This window comes from Alosa pseudoharengus, unplaced genomic scaffold, assembly GCF_046254945.1.
Source record: "Alosa pseudoharengus isolate Yale_2024_CS ecotype anadromous, Long Island Sound unplaced genomic scaffold, YU_APseudo_1.1 YU_APseudo_1.1_scf_6, whole genome shotgun sequence".
NCBI classification, from domain to species: domain Eukaryota; kingdom Metazoa; phylum Chordata; class Actinopteri; order Clupeiformes; family Clupeidae; genus Alosa; species Alosa pseudoharengus.
Window position 1 is genome coordinate 35479293 of NW_027468848.1, and position 17402 is coordinate 35496694.

The 17402-nt window shown below is 43.4% G+C and overlaps 1 protein-coding gene across 4 annotated transcripts in view; it reads left to right on the top strand.

The window, feature by feature from the left end:
- Positions 1-13151, top strand: part of LOC143105567 (transcription factor 7-like 1-B) — a 49453-nt gene extending 36302 nt beyond the window's left edge. For 2 of the 4 annotated variants that reach the window (XM_076269576.1, XM_076269578.1), the window contains exons 5-12: positions 3784-3919; positions 5774-5876; positions 6523-6606; positions 8927-9064; positions 9718-9880; positions 10370-10477; positions 10733-10784; positions 12181-13151. In XM_076269576.1, coding sequence (XP_076125691.1) covers positions 3784-3919; positions 5774-5876; positions 6523-6606; positions 8927-9064; positions 9718-9880; positions 10370-10477; positions 10733-10784; positions 12181-12689 — 1293 coding nt within the window. In that variant the 3' untranslated portion in view covers positions 12690-13151. The remainder of the gene's footprint in view (positions 1-3783; positions 3920-5773; positions 5877-6522; positions 6607-8926; positions 9065-9717; positions 9881-10369; positions 10478-10732; positions 10785-12180) is intronic. The other 2 variants (XM_076269577.1, XM_076269579.1) reach the window with 1 other exon arrangement.
- The last annotated feature ends 4251 nt before the right edge of the window (positions 13152-17402 follow it).

Sequence of the window (17402 nt, forward strand, 5' to 3'; positions counted from 1 at the left end):
TTGTGGGGTGTGTGTGTATGTGTGTGTGGGGGTGAGAAGGAGCGCACTCCTCTAAACTGAGATGCCACGGCCGTCCCACTCTCTCTCCCATCCGTTTCCTGTTGGAGATGACAAACACGGCTCAGATTCCCCGGCGTGCCATGCATTCTTTTGACTCCTTTTCTCTGTGATAGAGAAGATTCAAAACGTCCCACTCCCAAAGTGGACATGCAGTACAAAGACACCAAAGTACAAACACACACACATACACACACATATACTTTTTTTGCTCCATCTTTCACTCTTTTCTCTCTTTCTCTCTCTTTCTCTCTCACCCACACATACTCACTCACACACACACACACACACACACACACAAACAGCTGAGACAGGGGGTATTCAGTTTGTCCAAAGCCCTTTTCCCCATCGGCTGTTTTCCTTGTAATTCATCTCAAATGTGCAGATCCAAAAAACATGTTTGCTTGAATGAGGTCCACCCTGCACCTCTCGAACTCGCCCGTCCCCCCGCCCGCCTGCCCGCCTGCCTGCCCTCCTACACTGGCTGGCTGGGGAGAGGAGATGGTTTTCTTAGTATGGCTCCAAGTTTCACAGCCAACTGCTGCCCTGGCACCTTTGTCCCACCTGACCGAACAGGTCCAGAGTGGCCGGCCAGCCAGGCACCTGGTCTCGTCTCGTCCACCCCCTTGCCTCAGCAGATTTTTGTGCCCGCTCGAAGTGCCCAGGCTGTCTGTTTATTTGTATGTGTATGTGTTTATGTGTGTGTGTGTGTGTGTGTTTTCATTGTCGTGATGACAGCTCTGTGGTGATCTTATTTTCTGTGATAGCGGTCGAGTTCGTAGGATGGAACTTAGTCTTTCTGTTTTCTTTCACTTTAATGACCTTTTTTTATTTCTTGTTTTTGTTTTATTTTAGTCATATTTTATTACTATAATATTTTCCATTAACAATACATTAACTGACAATTATGATTTCTTAACTAGTCATCTTTTGCTATGGATTTCCCATCCTTATCACATAAATATTTTCTCTTTCTGTGATCATACTCCCTTCATCTTCTCTATCTATCTCTCTCCCTCCCTCTGTTCGCCATGGTACACATACCCAATATGATGTATGTACCATCTGGTTCCAGGTTTCTCTCTTTCCGTCCTGTCACGTACACATGCATGTTGTTTTATTTCAAACTCGGCTTCTGTTACACATGTTTTTCTTGTTACATCTAGCTCACAGATCATGACGCCACGTTGGTCAATTTTACTGAATTAGACCAAATTACCAAGCGAAACATACCAAAAAAAAAATGAATAATGGATACTTTGGATCGTCAAACTTTTTTTTTTTTGCTTGTTTTGTTTTCTCAAGTGAAACTTGATCCAGCTGTTGTAGGCAGCTCCACTCCGACCGACTTACAGTGCTCCTTCCACCTTATGTTTAGTCCTTAGTGAGTGGTTTCTGAGGTAAAAACCCTAATCAAGTCCTACAGCAGGCTGCTCCTTCATTATATTTACCATGGAAAATCATTGTCTGACTTGTTTTGCCTCAAATGTCTTGCTGTAATGACCATCTATATAATCTATACTGCACGCATCTGCTGTGCTCAGTCCCACAACAGATATTTTATGCCGGTGGACTGCAATCCAGACGGTTTCCTTTTCCCCCTCTCTTTGCAGTCTACAACATATATTTTCCCTCTCTTCCTTCCCCAGGCTCTAGTTGATTTGTGTGAATATCACCCGGAGCCTGCTTGAAATTCCGGTCCAGGCGCCCCGGAATAGGTGCTACCAAACTTCAGAATCAGTTTGAGCGCTAACGCGTGATGACTGGTGTATTCCAAGTCATTAAATATTGATGGTCATCATTTCCAAGTCTTATTGAAGTGTTGCCCAAAATGCGCTGGCACCACGGTCTCGGGGTCTCCGACTGGAATCCGCCCGCGCTGCGCGCCATCCATAATGCAGGAGATTGTTCTTTACCTTGACAAGCGAGTGGAGGAAGTCCTGGATGCCGTGGCACAAAGGCCCAGCCCAGGCTTGGCCAGAGGAGGAGGAGAGGAGAGGGAGGGGAAAAAAAACAAGTTTATATCGTAGATTCCCTGCAGAGCGCTCTCTTCAGTCGAGGTCTATCAACTAAGACGAGATCCACATTGATTTCCTTTGTGTGCATAATGGTTGTGTGTATGAGTGCAATGCTTGTGTGACTTTCTCTCTCTCTCTTTCTTTCTCTCTCTGTGTGTGTGTGTGTGTGTGTGTGTGTGTGTGTGTGTGTGTGTGTGTGTGTGTGCGCCTTTCACAGTGATCACAGCACTCTTAAAAGGAGAGTGTGCATTTTGAGATGAAAAAAGGATGACATGTTCACCAAGGCTAAAGCCTTGCGCCATTCATTTGGACTAGCCTATTGTTTACTGATTTTTTTTTTCAGAGTTCATTTTAACACATGTGGAGAGGGTGGACATTTAGAGGTTTGTTTAGTTGCTATGTTGTGTCGCTACTTCCCTTTTGCTTAGCCCTGGCATTTGTTGGTCAAAAGCAGTCTTGTGTCGCCTGTTAAAACAAGCCTATCCTTCTCCTTAACTGACTGACAAGGAAGCGTCAGCAAAGGCTCCCCGATCGGTGTGCTCCCAGAAATCAGTACCACCACCATGATTACAGGTACTGTTAAAGGACCCTAAAGGCCCTACACCCAAAATCCGTAATCATTTTGCATGTGTGTTCTCGGTCTGTCAAATACAGAATGCTGCAGTAGGAAAGCTCATTCACTGACACTATACAGATCGAATCTGGTCCAAAAACTTTTTTGACGGACAAAAGTTTCGGATTCGGTGTGTTCAATGTGAGGTTGTATTTATTTTTTAATCGTGTGACAATTTCACACGATAAAGAATACAGACTCGGCATGCAAAGGCCTTGAGGCTGAGCCCTTCCTCATCAGTCTTTTGGGGTGCCTCAGTTCCCCTGGCAACGACAGCAGAATTCCAAGAAAGAGAAGAGAGGTGGCGAGAAACAAACCACCAGATTTCGACCCAGTGCATTACACCGCCTGGATGCCAGACCAACATCAGAGATGAATGTTTGAACGGCATGCTATCAACATTGTCAGTGATAATGCCGGACAACATCTGTAGAGATCTCATTACACACACTCACATGCATTACAAACATCAAACCTCACAATTAAAATGTGGAACAAATTCAATCAGAGCTATTAGAACCGATTAGAACGTCTGATAGTTGTGAATGCTGGTCCTCTTTGTACGTGCAGCTAAGTGGGTTATGTGTGATGTAGGTTATGTTGGTATGATCTCTGTTTCCACAACCCCTCTTGTTTTGCCTGTAGGCTTGAACAAACAGTTCCCCTCTGCAGTAATGGGCAGTAATGTTCTTGGCAGGCCGGAGCAATCTTGCAGTGTTCCTTGGTGGAGGTCCAGATTGCATCATGGGGTCCCGTGTCTCTCACACACACACACACACACACACACTGCTGGTTGTTTACCAGATACCATAGCACCACTTACCGTCTTGAGTCCTCCAGCTGTGACTGAAGACCCACTGCTCCCTCGCAGACTTCGAGTCTACAGTGCATCAATGTCAAGTCATGTGCTCGTATTGTTGTTTTCACTAAGCATCTTTGTGCAATGGTTTGTCTGATGCACATTTCACCATAGATGTTCTTTCTCTTGTCCCCTCTCCCTCTTTCTTTCATTTTTTCTCTTTCCCTTTCTTTCTTTCTTTTTTTCTTTCTTATCTTTTTCTCCCTCTCCCTCCTCCATCCATCTTCCTCCTGCAGTCCAATAAGGTTCCAGTGGTCCAGCACGGGCACCACATCCACCCGCTCACGCCGCTAATCACCTACAGCAACGACCACTTCCCCCCTGGCACTCCGCCCTCACACCTGTCCCCAGAGATCCTCGACCCAAAGACAGGTATGTGCTAGGCCCAACACGCACGCACACACACACACACACACGCACACACACATGCACACACACACATAGCAATACTGGTTATGGATTGGGCTAGCAATACATAAATCTTACTCTGGCTTATTTACAAAGTAGATCCAATTTGTTGGCCGTATCACACTTGCATATTAATTCACCAAACTCGTTGTTTAGTTTAAATCAGTGTTTCCGAAACTTTTTTCTGGGGACCCACTTTTTAAAAATGACAGACCATCGCGACCCATTTCACTTCAAATCTACCCTGCAACTACCAATATTGTTTTAGGCCACAGGTTCTCCAACTTTTCTATGCCTCCCCCAACCATACATTGCTATAGGTACAGTTGTGTTGCATTTTGAGCACCATCAGTGTGAAAAGTTGGAAATGACTACTGAAAAGATACGTTTTAATGCGCATCCGAGAGTTTGGGGAAATTCTCGCATGTTGCGCATTCGTCAGCATAGTAGCCTAGCTGTTCCTGTATTTCTAAAAAAAATATTGTAGGCTACGTTGCGTTGCAGACAAATGGGTCCATAACACTGTGGACGTCAATTCCGATGTAAACAGCAAATAACTCAAGTCGTTATATTGTATTGTTTTATTATATTATATTGTATAGTCGTTATATCAGAACAAGAGGCTTTTGCGCAATAGCCAGAAGAATGCGCCTTTACTTTGGAGTTAGCGAGGTAGAAAACGAGAGAAATAGTGTTTAAAATGTCCATTTAAATTGTAGCCTAATATAATGCACTGTTGTGCATTTTAAATCAGAAATAATTTCATGCGCCAGTTTCATGAGCTTTTATGACAAAACCATGACTGTGGTAGTTAACAAACTACATCCTAATAGAAAACTGTTCCTGGTATCAAATAACATATGGTATCAGTTAGGCCTATTACACAACATAAATTGTGCTGGCGACCCAAATAAACTCTCCTGCGACCCAGACTTTGGGAAACTGGTTTAAATGAACTGTCATGTTGCATCCAAGCCTTAAATTAAAATACAAACGTTCAGAATATAGCAACATTTAGCATATGACGAAGGTGGCTTTTAGCTAGTTGGATGCCAGTAGGCCAAGTAAAATAGCGCTGTTTCAAAGCTAAGGTTCATCAGAATCCTGCGATATGCCTGCTTGACAATGGGAGAGATGTAACTAACGACTGGCCTTTGGCCATTGCAACCATCCATTTAGAACTAGTAATGGCAGTGCAAGTTGAGAAATTAGTTAATATGTGTCAGAAAAAAGTAGTTCTACAAACCAGACAGTTTTAGCGATTAAAACGTTTAAATTATAACAGGAAATGAACACAACGCAAGTGGCAACAGTGGAATAAGCAGGATAATGGACTCCACGGTGATCTGTTAACAGAAAATAATGCACTTACGAGGTTTAAACCGTAAGCTCCGCTGCGCATCGGGCCGTATTACAACCTTGACCGTGCATTATTTTCTGTTAACAGACCACCGTGTCGTCCATTATCCCTTACATAATGTACTCTTTTTCATTTGTATTTGTGTATGTCACTGTGCTTTGTGTGGACATGAAAGCAGAAAAGGGGAAAGGTTGTGAAAACTTGAATTGAAATTGTTGATAAGAAATCACATTTGTGTATGTCGTTGTGCTTTGTGTGGATGACCTGAAGCAGATATCTGGTGAAAGGTGGTGAAAAGTTTTGATATTGTTGATATGAAATCACATTTGTACTTCTTAATATAGAATGCTTTTTGTATTATTTATTAATACAAATATTAATAGTAATAGTAATATAAAATCTGTGTGCGCACGTCTCAACGTGACTCTGGATTTCTGACCGCTCCTGTTTTCTTTTAGGAATCCCACGTACCCCCCACCCATCAGAATTGTCCCCATACTACCCCCTGTCTCCTGGAGCTGTGGGGCAAATCGCCCACCCCCTAGGATGGCTCGTGTCACAGTGAGTCATGAAAACATAACACATTCTGCCATTAACAGTACTGTTGTGCTTATAATTTCATTCATTTCTTTCATATATATCTTTCAGTTCTATAAATACATACATACATACATACATACAGACATGCACACATCTTATACAGTTTTGTGCATTTGTTAGGCATAGTTATTTTCTATTTTCGGCGTAAATAGGAAACATCATATTTAGGTATTTTTGGTTTGCTGTACTTTGTATGTTGTAAATTGATGAGTACAACAACTATACAAAATCCATGTCATTTTGAAAGCATAACCGCTTTACAACATAAATGGACTGCATATGCTGTAATCGACTCCTCCAAGCACCCAAAGTGCTTTACAATGTCATGCCTCACATTCACCCATTCACACACACACTCATACAGACCGATGGCAGACAGCATAACAACTTTACAACATAACTTTTTGCACAGTACTGTATGTATACCACTATTAGCAATACTGTATATGCACTAGCCTAACAATACTTAATGGCTAAGAAATACATAAATCTCACTCTGGCTTATTTACATTGACTGGGTTTCTGTAGTGTGAATGTGATGCTAATGCATAATGCCGTTGTGTAGTAGTCTGAAGCACTGATCATCTGGCTGTCTTTGCTCTCTCAGACAGGGCCAACCCATGTACTCCATCCCTCCCGGAGGGTTCCGCCACCCCTACCCAGCACTGGCCATGAACGCCTCCATGTCCAGGTACAGCCACTTCCCTACCTGTCTATACTACACACACACACACACACACACACACACACACACACACACACACACACACACACAGAAGCGCACACACAAGCACACAGACACAGACACACATACACACACACCTCTGTTTGGCGGTTGCTGAGCAGACGGCTGTGTGCACCCGGTCGCGGCCCCCTGATTCCGATTCAAATGTATCAGCCAGCCGTTTGGGAGCAGGAATTAAAAGGCGTGAAGCGGGAAGCGGCCCAAGCCAGTTGGGCCGCGCTCAGCTATGAGTGGATCGCCGCGCATTCCTGCGCTGTTTTCACGGCTAACAGGGACCTAATGTGGCTGAACAGCCAGGCGTGAAATGGGACCACGCCATGTGTTGATCTGGGATGCTGTGTGTCTGTGTCTGTCTGTGTGTGTGTGTGTGTGTGTCTGAACACAGATGCTGGGAAATAGTAGTGCATGCTTGCGTTTGTGTATGTCTGCTGGCCATAGGGCATCGCCTGCAGGAGAAGCGAGTTTGCACTCACGTGCAATAAGACCGCTGTCTTTTCTGCAGTGCAGAGTACAACTCTTGTGGGAAACCAGCTTCGGCCTGAGTTGAATGTTGAGTGTCTCTTGCTCAAACAACACACACACACACACACACGTGCATGTGCACACATGTGTGAGTGCACACTCACACACACATTCACACAAACACACAAGATGAAAGCCTGGTGTAATGATCAGGAGGAATCAAACTGCCTCAAAAAAGTGAAAGCTCCCATGTGATCTTCTCTGCAGCTCTATTCCAATGGGAGAGATTTGTACAAGTCCTTCCGGTGTGTGTGTGTGTGTGTGTGTGTGTGTGTGTGTGTGTGACCTGCAATATTAACACCAAAGTCTGTGGGCAATCTGACACGGAATTCCTGAGTGTGTACTGGATGTGCACTCCATCAGTCTTTGTGCTCTGATGCTAACACATCCCAGTTGTAAGGGCAGACTTCAAAGTAAATAACCGATATGGTTTGATCCTTGCCATCGCCTCTCTCTTCCGCAATGTCTCTTAGGGGTTATAGTAGTTGTTCACTTCCTGAATGTATTTAAGTCTTCCACATTTTAGGACTTATCACTTAAATCATAGAGATGTAATGTCATTCTTTTTTCATTATTGACACTGTTGTGGAATATATATTTGCCAAATATTTACAGAAAAATGTTTCCGAGTATTTTTGCCAAAACCACAAGGTGACCGGCCGCACAGGCATCCACCCTTAAGTATCACTTCTTAAATTTCAAAACTTCTGAAAATCACATTTAGATAAACTTACAAAGAAATATACTAAGCTAACTATATACTGTACATACATACATATACTGTATATATGTGTGTGTATGTGGCTCGGCAAGTCTTTTTTTAAATTAATTAATTCATTTATTTATTTTGTATTTGTATTATTATTTTTTTTAACTTATTTTTATATATTTATGCTAACTAATAGTTCATGGTTACCTGTGTGGGAACTGATCAAGTAGTCCGAGCATGGTGTTTGCAGAGGCCAGTATAGCTGGTGTGCTGCTGTGACCAGAGAGCTTGTTCATGACAATGCCTCATTGTGCTGGCCTCTGGAAACTGGGAGCAGAGTGTTGGTATCTGAAGGCGTCCTGTTCAGGCTGCTGTACAAGACGTTTCCGTGTTTTAAAAAAAAACAAAAAAAAAACAGGAGGGGTAAAGGAAAGTGGTTTCATGTGTCTGCTCCCTGCCGTCGCTGTGGCAACAGCACCCCCCGCCAGCTGTGAAATGGGGTGGGGTGTGTGTGTGGGGGGTGTGTGTAGGGGGGGCGAATAAAGGGGCTTTTGATGAAGTCTTTATTTGGACAAAATCTGAAATTGGTAGCGCTTGATGGAAACGGGCCTTTTTTGCTGTTATTCTAGTCTAGACATCCCATTAGGCCTCTCCTGCTAATGTTGACATCAACAACTCGGCTGAGACAAAAGACAAAGAGGTCTAGTCTCCGACATAGCCAGTAGTGGGCCAACAGCGCTGGACTCTTTGGGCTTCACTGCATTGTGTCTGGACCTGTAGGGCAACTGGCTTGAGTACTCCCTAAACACCATAGCCCAGATATTGTAAAGGACTGCATGTACATACACAGTTGTTAAGCAGATGTACATCCAAAAGCAACTTGTATTGTACATGATAAAAGGTACAGATTTTCTGAGGTTGAATGCTCCCAGGTAATGAAGTGTGTTAACCAGGTGTTGGTTGTGTAATATTCTAACAGGTGGACACTGAAGAACCAGATCCTATTTGACCGTGTGTGTGTTCTCCTCCTTGTAGTTTGGTGTCGAGTCGCTTCTCTCCACACATGGTGCATCACCCCCACAGTCTGCACCAAACGGGCATCCCGCACCCAGCCATCGTTTCGCCGGCCATCAAACAAGAGCCCAGCGGGGACCACAGTCCAGCGTCACATTCGTGAGTATCCTCCTCCCCCTCCCCCTTCCTCTTCCTCCTCCCCAGTACCTGCTTTCAGCCTGTTTGTTCTGTGACTGGGTCTTTGTTTAGGTGTCATTTGTTTATCTATGTCATTTTGTTAGTTTGTTTGTTTTAATCTTGAACTCATATATATATATATATATATATATACCTCTTTGTCATAGGCATAACATAGCCATAGGTTCAGATATGGCATTAGATCAAAGCCTACTACTGCTGCTGCTACTTTGTGTATGTGCCAGTCTCTCACTGCATGTTTTTAAGATGGTGATAAATGGGACAGGTTTTTGAACAATGTTGCTGGGCAATGGTTTTTCTAAATGTATCAATCGGATGATTGTGACTGGTTGCCTGCTGATGGTTTTAAATTCTCCAGATTAGGAAAACATAATTTGCCTAGTGTCTCTGGCAAAGTGCCTAAACAACATCATTCACTGACTCTACCCGGCAACGTTGCCAACATCGCCATCGTCACCTTTACACCTTTTGCATTCATGATGTGCTAGTGTGATGAAAAGCTGTTTTCAACCCCTGCAGTTTAGGCTTTAACATAACACTGGGCTGAACTCAAGGCCGTGCACCGAGTTTCACTGTGTGACTCACTTGCCCGCCGTTGTCTCGATGTTGCTCAGCAGGAAGTCACCGGGGCCGATGAAGAAAGAGGAGGACAAGAAGCCGCACATCAAAAAGCCCCTCAATGCCTTCATGCTCTATATGAAAGAGATGAGGGCCAAGGTGGTGGCTGAGTGCACCCTCAAGGAGAGCGCCGCCATCAACCAGATTCTCGGCAGAAGGGTACGTAAACCGACAGAGAGAGAGGGAGGGAGAGAGAGAGACCCAAGTGAGAGAGAGAGAGAGAGAGAGAGAGACCCAAGTGTGTGAGTGAGAGTGTTTGTCATATCTGAAGTGTGTTCCCTGAGGTCGTGTATGTGTATGACTGAGAGATAAATTGTTGTGTGTGTGTGTGTGTGTGTGTATGTGTGTGTGTGTGTGTGTGTGTGTGGGCGTGAGGGAGCGTGCATGTCCGTGTATGTGTCTAATCTGAAATGTGCGTACTCTGTGAGCATGGGTACGCCTGTAAATCTGTGTTAACTGTATAATCCAGAAGTGTGTGTGTATGTGTGACATGTGCTAGAGAGGAAAAGTGTGAGATGGAAGAGTGTTCCACAGTGTGCAACACGTGTGTGTGTGTGTGTGTGTATGTGTGTGTGTGTTTGTGCGTGCGTGTCCTCGTAATCTTTTGTTCACTCACTGACAGCAATGCTGCCTTGTTTACATCCGTAGTGGCACTCGCTATCAAGAGAGGAGCAGGCCAAGTACTACGAGCTGGCGAGGAAAGAGCGACAACTGCACTCTCAGCTGTACCCAGGCTGGTCGGCAAGAGATAACTACGTGAGTCCCCACACTGTCACCCATACAACGACAAACGCAGAGCACTTCTAGCCAGTCACGGTGGCAAAAACCCATCTCTCAACAGTTCTACCTTTCCTAAGACCACTCCAAATTATGCTGAGGGCAAAGTTCAAGGAGTAGTACTTAAGCATATAGTTTTTCAAACACTTCTTCCTCGAACATGACTTTCAAGACTTCAGTCTTAATTTTTTCCACGCTTTTACTTATTGTTCTCCCTCTCTCTCTCTCTCGCAGGGCAAGCGGAAAAAGAGGAAGAGAGATAATAAACCGGAGCCGAAGCCTGAGGGTAAGAGGTTTCTTACTGTCTGTCTGTCCCCTCTGCGCACTGGGCTGAACTTCCTCTCAGGGGCTAAACCTTGTTACCCTCGCAGCAGACTCTTTGAGCTTTAGGAGTGCAAAACGGGCCTATAGATACTCAATGTAATCCATGAAGGAAATCCTGGATGTTTGTGGCTTGTAAAGTGTATCTAATGTCATTTTCTTTTTAAGTCTCACACAACTGAATTGGATTTTTCAGCCTCTGAACTTTAATGGTCAAATTATTGCTCTTCTCCCTTTGGCCTAAAATCACTCTGCAGTTCTTTTGATCCACTGCACCATCTAATGGGGGAGATAGACAGAATCAGAAACCACTGTCCAGCTTTTAACTCCTTTTTTGTTTATGTGTTTATTTATGGCTTTCTCCTGATTTCGAGTTCAGTGGGTTTTTGTTTGTTTGTTTGTTTTGTTTGTTAATTCCCAGTTAGGTTGACTTTTTGTTCCCGGCTAACTGCTAGCTAACTGCTAACTCCTCTCTCCTCTCTGCGCTCTCGGGCATGCAGCGTATGAGATTCAGTGCTAACAGCGGGCTGTCACAGGCTGGGAGGGTGAGTGCAGGTAGCGGAGCCAGAGTTGTGAAAGTGGCCATCCTCTCCCTTCACCTCCCCAATGACTAGGTCCATTTCCACAAAAGCCCCTCCAGAGCCATTTGAATGCTGGCATGCTTTCACATCACTCCATTACACACACACACACACACACACACACACACACACACACACACACACACAGTGAGTCACATAAGGCTATGTGTACCATGCAGACTGGCAGTCCCAAAATTGATCACTTAAAACTGAATCACGGCAACTCCTCTGGTAAGCTGTGAAACATCGGACACTTGTACTGGAATGACCGTTTGCATAAGTTAGCGGACCCATTATCCGTTCACCCATCCGTCTGCTGTGTGGGCTAGGCTAAGGCTTGCTACCATTCACCGTGTGTGTTAAAGCTGATGGGAGGCTACTCATTAGCAGAGGTGGGGAAACTCCAGGTCCTCCATCTCCCAAGTGCTGCCATGTTTTTTTTTCTCCACCCATGCCATGCATCATGCCAGCTGAGCTCATTCACCAGCTCCACCTCCTGGTTTAAGAGCTGCTGTTCCAGTAGGAAGAACCATATGGTTGACTCGGGATACTAGTGTGGACTTCATGTCTTTGCTGAACCTGGAGTTTTTCCGACCTCTGGTTATCGGTTGCATCTTACAAGAGACATCTAATGGCTGTGTGTCTATAAAGTGCAGCTACAGGACCACCTTTTCTAATTTCCTTTTACCTTTTTTGTTCTCCCTCCCTCACTCTCTCCCTCTCTTTCTCTCACTCTCTCTCTCTCTCTCTCTCCCTTTCCCTTGCTTCTTCCCCTCTTAGATTTCTCGGCGCGCAGCAAGAAGCAGTGTGTGCAGTACCTCCCGCAGGAGAAGACCATCGACAGCCCGGCGTCGTCGCACGGCAGCATGCTGGACTCGCCGGCCACTCCTTCGGCGGCGCTGGCTTCGCCGGCCGCTCCGGCGCCCACCCACTCCGAGCAGGCCCAGCCCCTGTCCCTCACCACCAAGCCCGAGGGACGCTCCCACCACCACCATCACCATCCTCACTTCTCGCTCCCGGGGAAGCCCCCTTCCTCCTCATCCACATCCTCGTCATCCTCTCCATCCTCCTCTTCCTCCTCCATCTCCGCCTCCCACGCCGCCCTCTCCCTCGCTATTGGTACCTCGAGCAGCCAGTCCACTCCTCACATCCTCTCCCGGCCAATCCCCTTCGCTTCCCTGCACCACTCCCTGCTGTCCCCGCCTTCCCCGTTCCACCAGGCTGCCCTGCACTCCCACCATTTGCTTCAGACGCAGCCCCTCTCCTTGGTAACCAAATCATCTGAATAAAACTGCAAAAGCAACTCTTTCTCTTTTTTGTTTCTCTTCCCCTAACGGGTTTTAATAATGCTGTATATTGCTTTTTACCTTTTTAAATAGCCATTAGGTCAATACTTTTTTGATGATGAAAAGGAAATAAATATTATCGGTCAATATTTGATCACCTCCTTTTCTGCCTCTCTTTACGAAAACAAAATGTATTTTTTGTAAAGTTTACTGCAGAACTGGCTTCTTATTTGATGCATTTATCCATTGAACTGAACTACTTGTATAAAAGAATAACATGTATCAAAAAGGTTCTTTAAAAAAAACAACAAAAAGGAACAAAAAGACCCCTTTCCTTTTAGCCGTTTAATATTAGTTTTGAGTTTAATTCCTAGTCCTGGTAAACTATCACAGCCTTTGCAACAAACCCTCTCCATTTTGAAGTGTGTGATATTGATAAATAAACATTGTACATTGTTTCTTAAAGTCTGTGTCTTTCTCGTTCTTTGGATGTTTTCTAAGTTGGATACTTAATTAATGTTGTTCATATATTATCTCCATTATTGTACATGAGGGTGAATTAGATTTTCAATTTGCTTTGAGCAATAATAATTTCCTAAGCATTTAATTGGACCATTGGGACTAAGACTAAGTTGTAAAAATGAGAAGTGCCTCAAAGAAATCAATTCAGCTCTTTAAACTTTGTTAAGAGTAAACCGGTTTTGATATTGTTTAGTAACCAGTTTGGAATGGTGAGCGACTGAGATTATGTGTGGTTGTGTTGTTAATGGGATGTCAGTCATCTTGTGTTATTATAAAAGACATTTCCAGAAAGTGTTTATCACTGTTCTGCCCAACATCTAATGACCACTGCATAAAGGGGTGCACTTTGCTTCATTTGCAGACACTTTAATGACGATATTTCTAAAAGAAAAAAAAACTGTTTTGCTGATATTTCTGAGGAGTTAAGTCTCCATGTTTAATGGGCCGAATTTTAGGCAACACACACTGGAAAGCAGGGAGCTCTGCCAGGGCAACAAAATCGGCAGCCAAAAATAAATACAAATAAAAAAATAATAGACATCTGTTCCTTCCTGGAATGTAAAGTCCCATAACAACGACGAAAAAAATCAGGTCAGGCTCCCTTGCCACACTGAAAAACTCACTATTTCTGTCTGTGTCTCTTTCTCTCTATCTCTCTCCATTCCTCTGCTCATTCAGTGTCTTCATCCACTGTCAGTCTCTGCTAAAGCTTTAATTAACTGCAAGTTAATGTGATGTAGCTCAGGGGACCTCATTAGGCAATTCAATTAGTGAAAAACACACAAGGTAGCTTACAGTTTGTGTGTGTGTGGTGGTGCTAGCTTCTGAGCTGGGAGAGGACTGCCAGCAACAAGGTGATTACCTCCCAACTAGGACTGAGGCAAACAGTGACAACAGGGTGGATCTCATTTTTTTAGTCGGAAGTGGAGGGTTGGAGGGATTTGACCCTGTTTAGCAACTACAGAGGATGCCATTAGACAGACTACAAATATATTTCTTGAATTTCCCCTTGGGAATCAATAAAGTATCTATCTATCTATCTATCTATCTATCTAAATATATGATATGCTATATGGCAACGGCTGCACTGTAGAGTTGTTTGTAGCCCATTAGCCAGGATGTGCACTACTAAATGTATCTATGCATCAGTTGTGTAGCCTAGGCCAGTGGTTTTCAAAGTGGGGGCCGGGGCCAGGGGGGCCTCAGCAAGTTGGAAGGAAAAATAAAAGCAACAAATAAATTCATTTGAAAATGTTAAAATATACCTATTACTATGAGGGTTGTTATACAATGCCATTATAATAATGTGTCGCATATCTGAACATTTTATTTTCCATGATAATGACTGGGAATAATAGTAGAATGATAGCTCTCATATAGCAGAGAGCCCCAAATACAATTTTTACACACTGTATGCTCCATCGCAAAGTGTTTGTGGCTAAAATAATTATTAGGATTAGCTTAATGTATTTTTACATTTGCTGTAGTATTCTCGATGGGTTTAATAACACATCACGGGGGTCCTTGGCCAGAACCTAGTGGTATTTGGGGGGCCTTGTCGTGGAAAAGTTTGGGAACCCCTGGCCTAGGCTACTAAACGCTGAAAAAATGTAAGATTCCTCTTGGTAGGCCTACTGATGCAGTGAAATAGGCTTGCTTGCACCTAATAAGGCTCATGCTTATTTTCTTAAGCGTGGGATAGGTTTTCACAATCTCTGGCTTGCAAATCATGTAACACACAGTCAGGTGTTAAGTGACATCCAGCACATGGTCATTAGCTAGTTTTTGTGTATGAAATCAGATTTTTGTCTTTCTCAGAAAACAAACTGACGTCCGTAGTTCTTGTGCGTAGGCCACGCTGGAGAGTTGCCTCCGCTCTACGTGTTGGTTTGTGGAAGCGTGTGCGGCCGGTGGGACAGAATGACAGACAGGCGTGTGGGCAAAACACACACACACACACACGGGGCCTATTTCCTCCTCTGGCCCACGGTGAGATGTGGCGCTGTCAGTGCCTCGGCAATCATTAGATCTGAGGAGAATCTGCCCGTTTGCCTTTCTGCCTTGCACCATCCGGGGGGCCAAGGCCACGGTCTCGGGTGGCACGACGGCGTTCGCCCCGAGCCGCGACTCACATCCATCACCAAAATTAAAGGTAATGAGTTGTCAAAAGCAGCCCGGAAAAAAAGGCTTCTCAAGGCTAGGCCGCCACTCGGCATGCCGTAGCCTCCGACACATCCAGAGGCAGCTGAAAAAGCGACACGAGGTCTAAGTGACTTACATCTACTGGCTGTTCCTATCCAGGGTGAAGGGACTGGCTGATGCGGGATAATGACCTCAGCTTCTTTTGTCACTCATCCAGCGCTTCACATAATCACTTCTTTTGTTTCTCTCTGGCTCCGAGAGACACTGAGACATGATGACCACTTATAAGTAGGCCAGCCCTATGCGTATTTCTCTTGTTTACTTTCTGTTCTTTTTCCAGCACTGATTATTGACTATTGTCACGTCCAAATGCAATCAGTTAACTTGTTAACACCAGTGGGTGCGTGTAATATACAATCTCCGCTTTACCTTACAATGATGATGATACAGGTAGCCGACGATATGTCAAATCTCTCAGGTCCCTTAAAATCACTTTGTCCTATCGCCATCTTTGTTTTAGGGTGTCTTTTTTGCTGCAGACATCTGTCGGAAAAGCACAAGGTCAGAATTAATACATGTTAATTTGCCTCATTAAATTTGTGCAGTCACTTGCCAAGGTTTCTCTTTTGGGTCCTCCTTTGATCTTGAATTCATGCCAGGTTAACCCTTTGATGATGTGAAATGCAATGCTGTGATGCAGTCAAATATATTCTACACTATATATTATAAATATGTTCTATATCTCCTTAAAACAGAACACATAGAACAAGCACATTTTAAAATGAAGTGGGTACAAAGGAACCTATTGGACACATTTGGGTATCTGTCACTTAACAAAAATAACAGCCTATGAAAGACATGATCCATCACGGGATTAAAAGAGTATATACTGTATACTTGTCATTTGCAACTGATATATTCTACTAAAAGGATGCATTAGTCAAAGCAATGCATGCTACTTAAACATATTCTTCAGCCACATGATCCATCAAACCTGGTGTTGTTAGTGCCTTACACCAACACTTGAACTATAACATTAATGCTATATATATTCTGCTGATAACTTTTAGGTAAATTTTAGTTCACTTTTTTAAATAGTTTGATGTATATATATATATATATATAAAATCATATATGTGGCATCATATATATGTATATATCTATGTGGCATCATCCTCAAAAATCATATAATAATAATAATCATAATAATAATAATCATAATATACACTGTTTCTTGATTGATCTTGTGATATGGCCCTCTCTCACATAGTGCATTTAATATTTATTTAAAAATATGTATTAGTCCTAATTTAATTCATTCATAATTTATATCTTCTGGTGTGCTTTCCTACTGTTGTATCTGTACCATAGTGTTACTGAACAACTGGAAATTTTAATTTCCGTTTGGGATTATTACATTTTCTATCTATCTATCTATCTATCGATCAATCTATCTACCTTTGTAAAGTATCTGGATCGACCTGCATGGTTTCCTTCCCTTTTCTTTGAATGCTGATATCATTGATTATTTCCCTGACGTCCTCATCCAATTCGACGTGACGCAGCAGGTGGTACAATGAAGGCAGGAAGCCTAATGACTGACTCTACCCTTAGTTTATCCATTATTAACATCTGCTTGACCTTAAAAGAGGAATCACAAATGCTAGCAATGAATGTGCAGGATTGTTGAGGGCTTTAAATGTCAGGCAAGATAATTAGGTCACACTTATGACTTATTTGCAGCTCTTCCTCCAACTGAGAAGCGTCGTTAGTCTAATTAGCTTTGGGTGATTAGCAATATGACGATCAGATATTTTCTGAAGTCAAACCAGTAGCGTCATCTAAGATGAAGCTCACAGACTTTTACAGGAATACATGCTGTACTGTTTCACAACCATGTGACATGGCTGCATTTTTAAATATGTATTGTTGCTTGTAGTGGAAGCCTAAAATGAAAATAAAATTCTACAGTAATACTGAATGAGTACCATTTCACTTGTAGCTCAATTGATTCTAGTGTTTCAATTAGATGAAGTGGTCTGAGTTTGAACT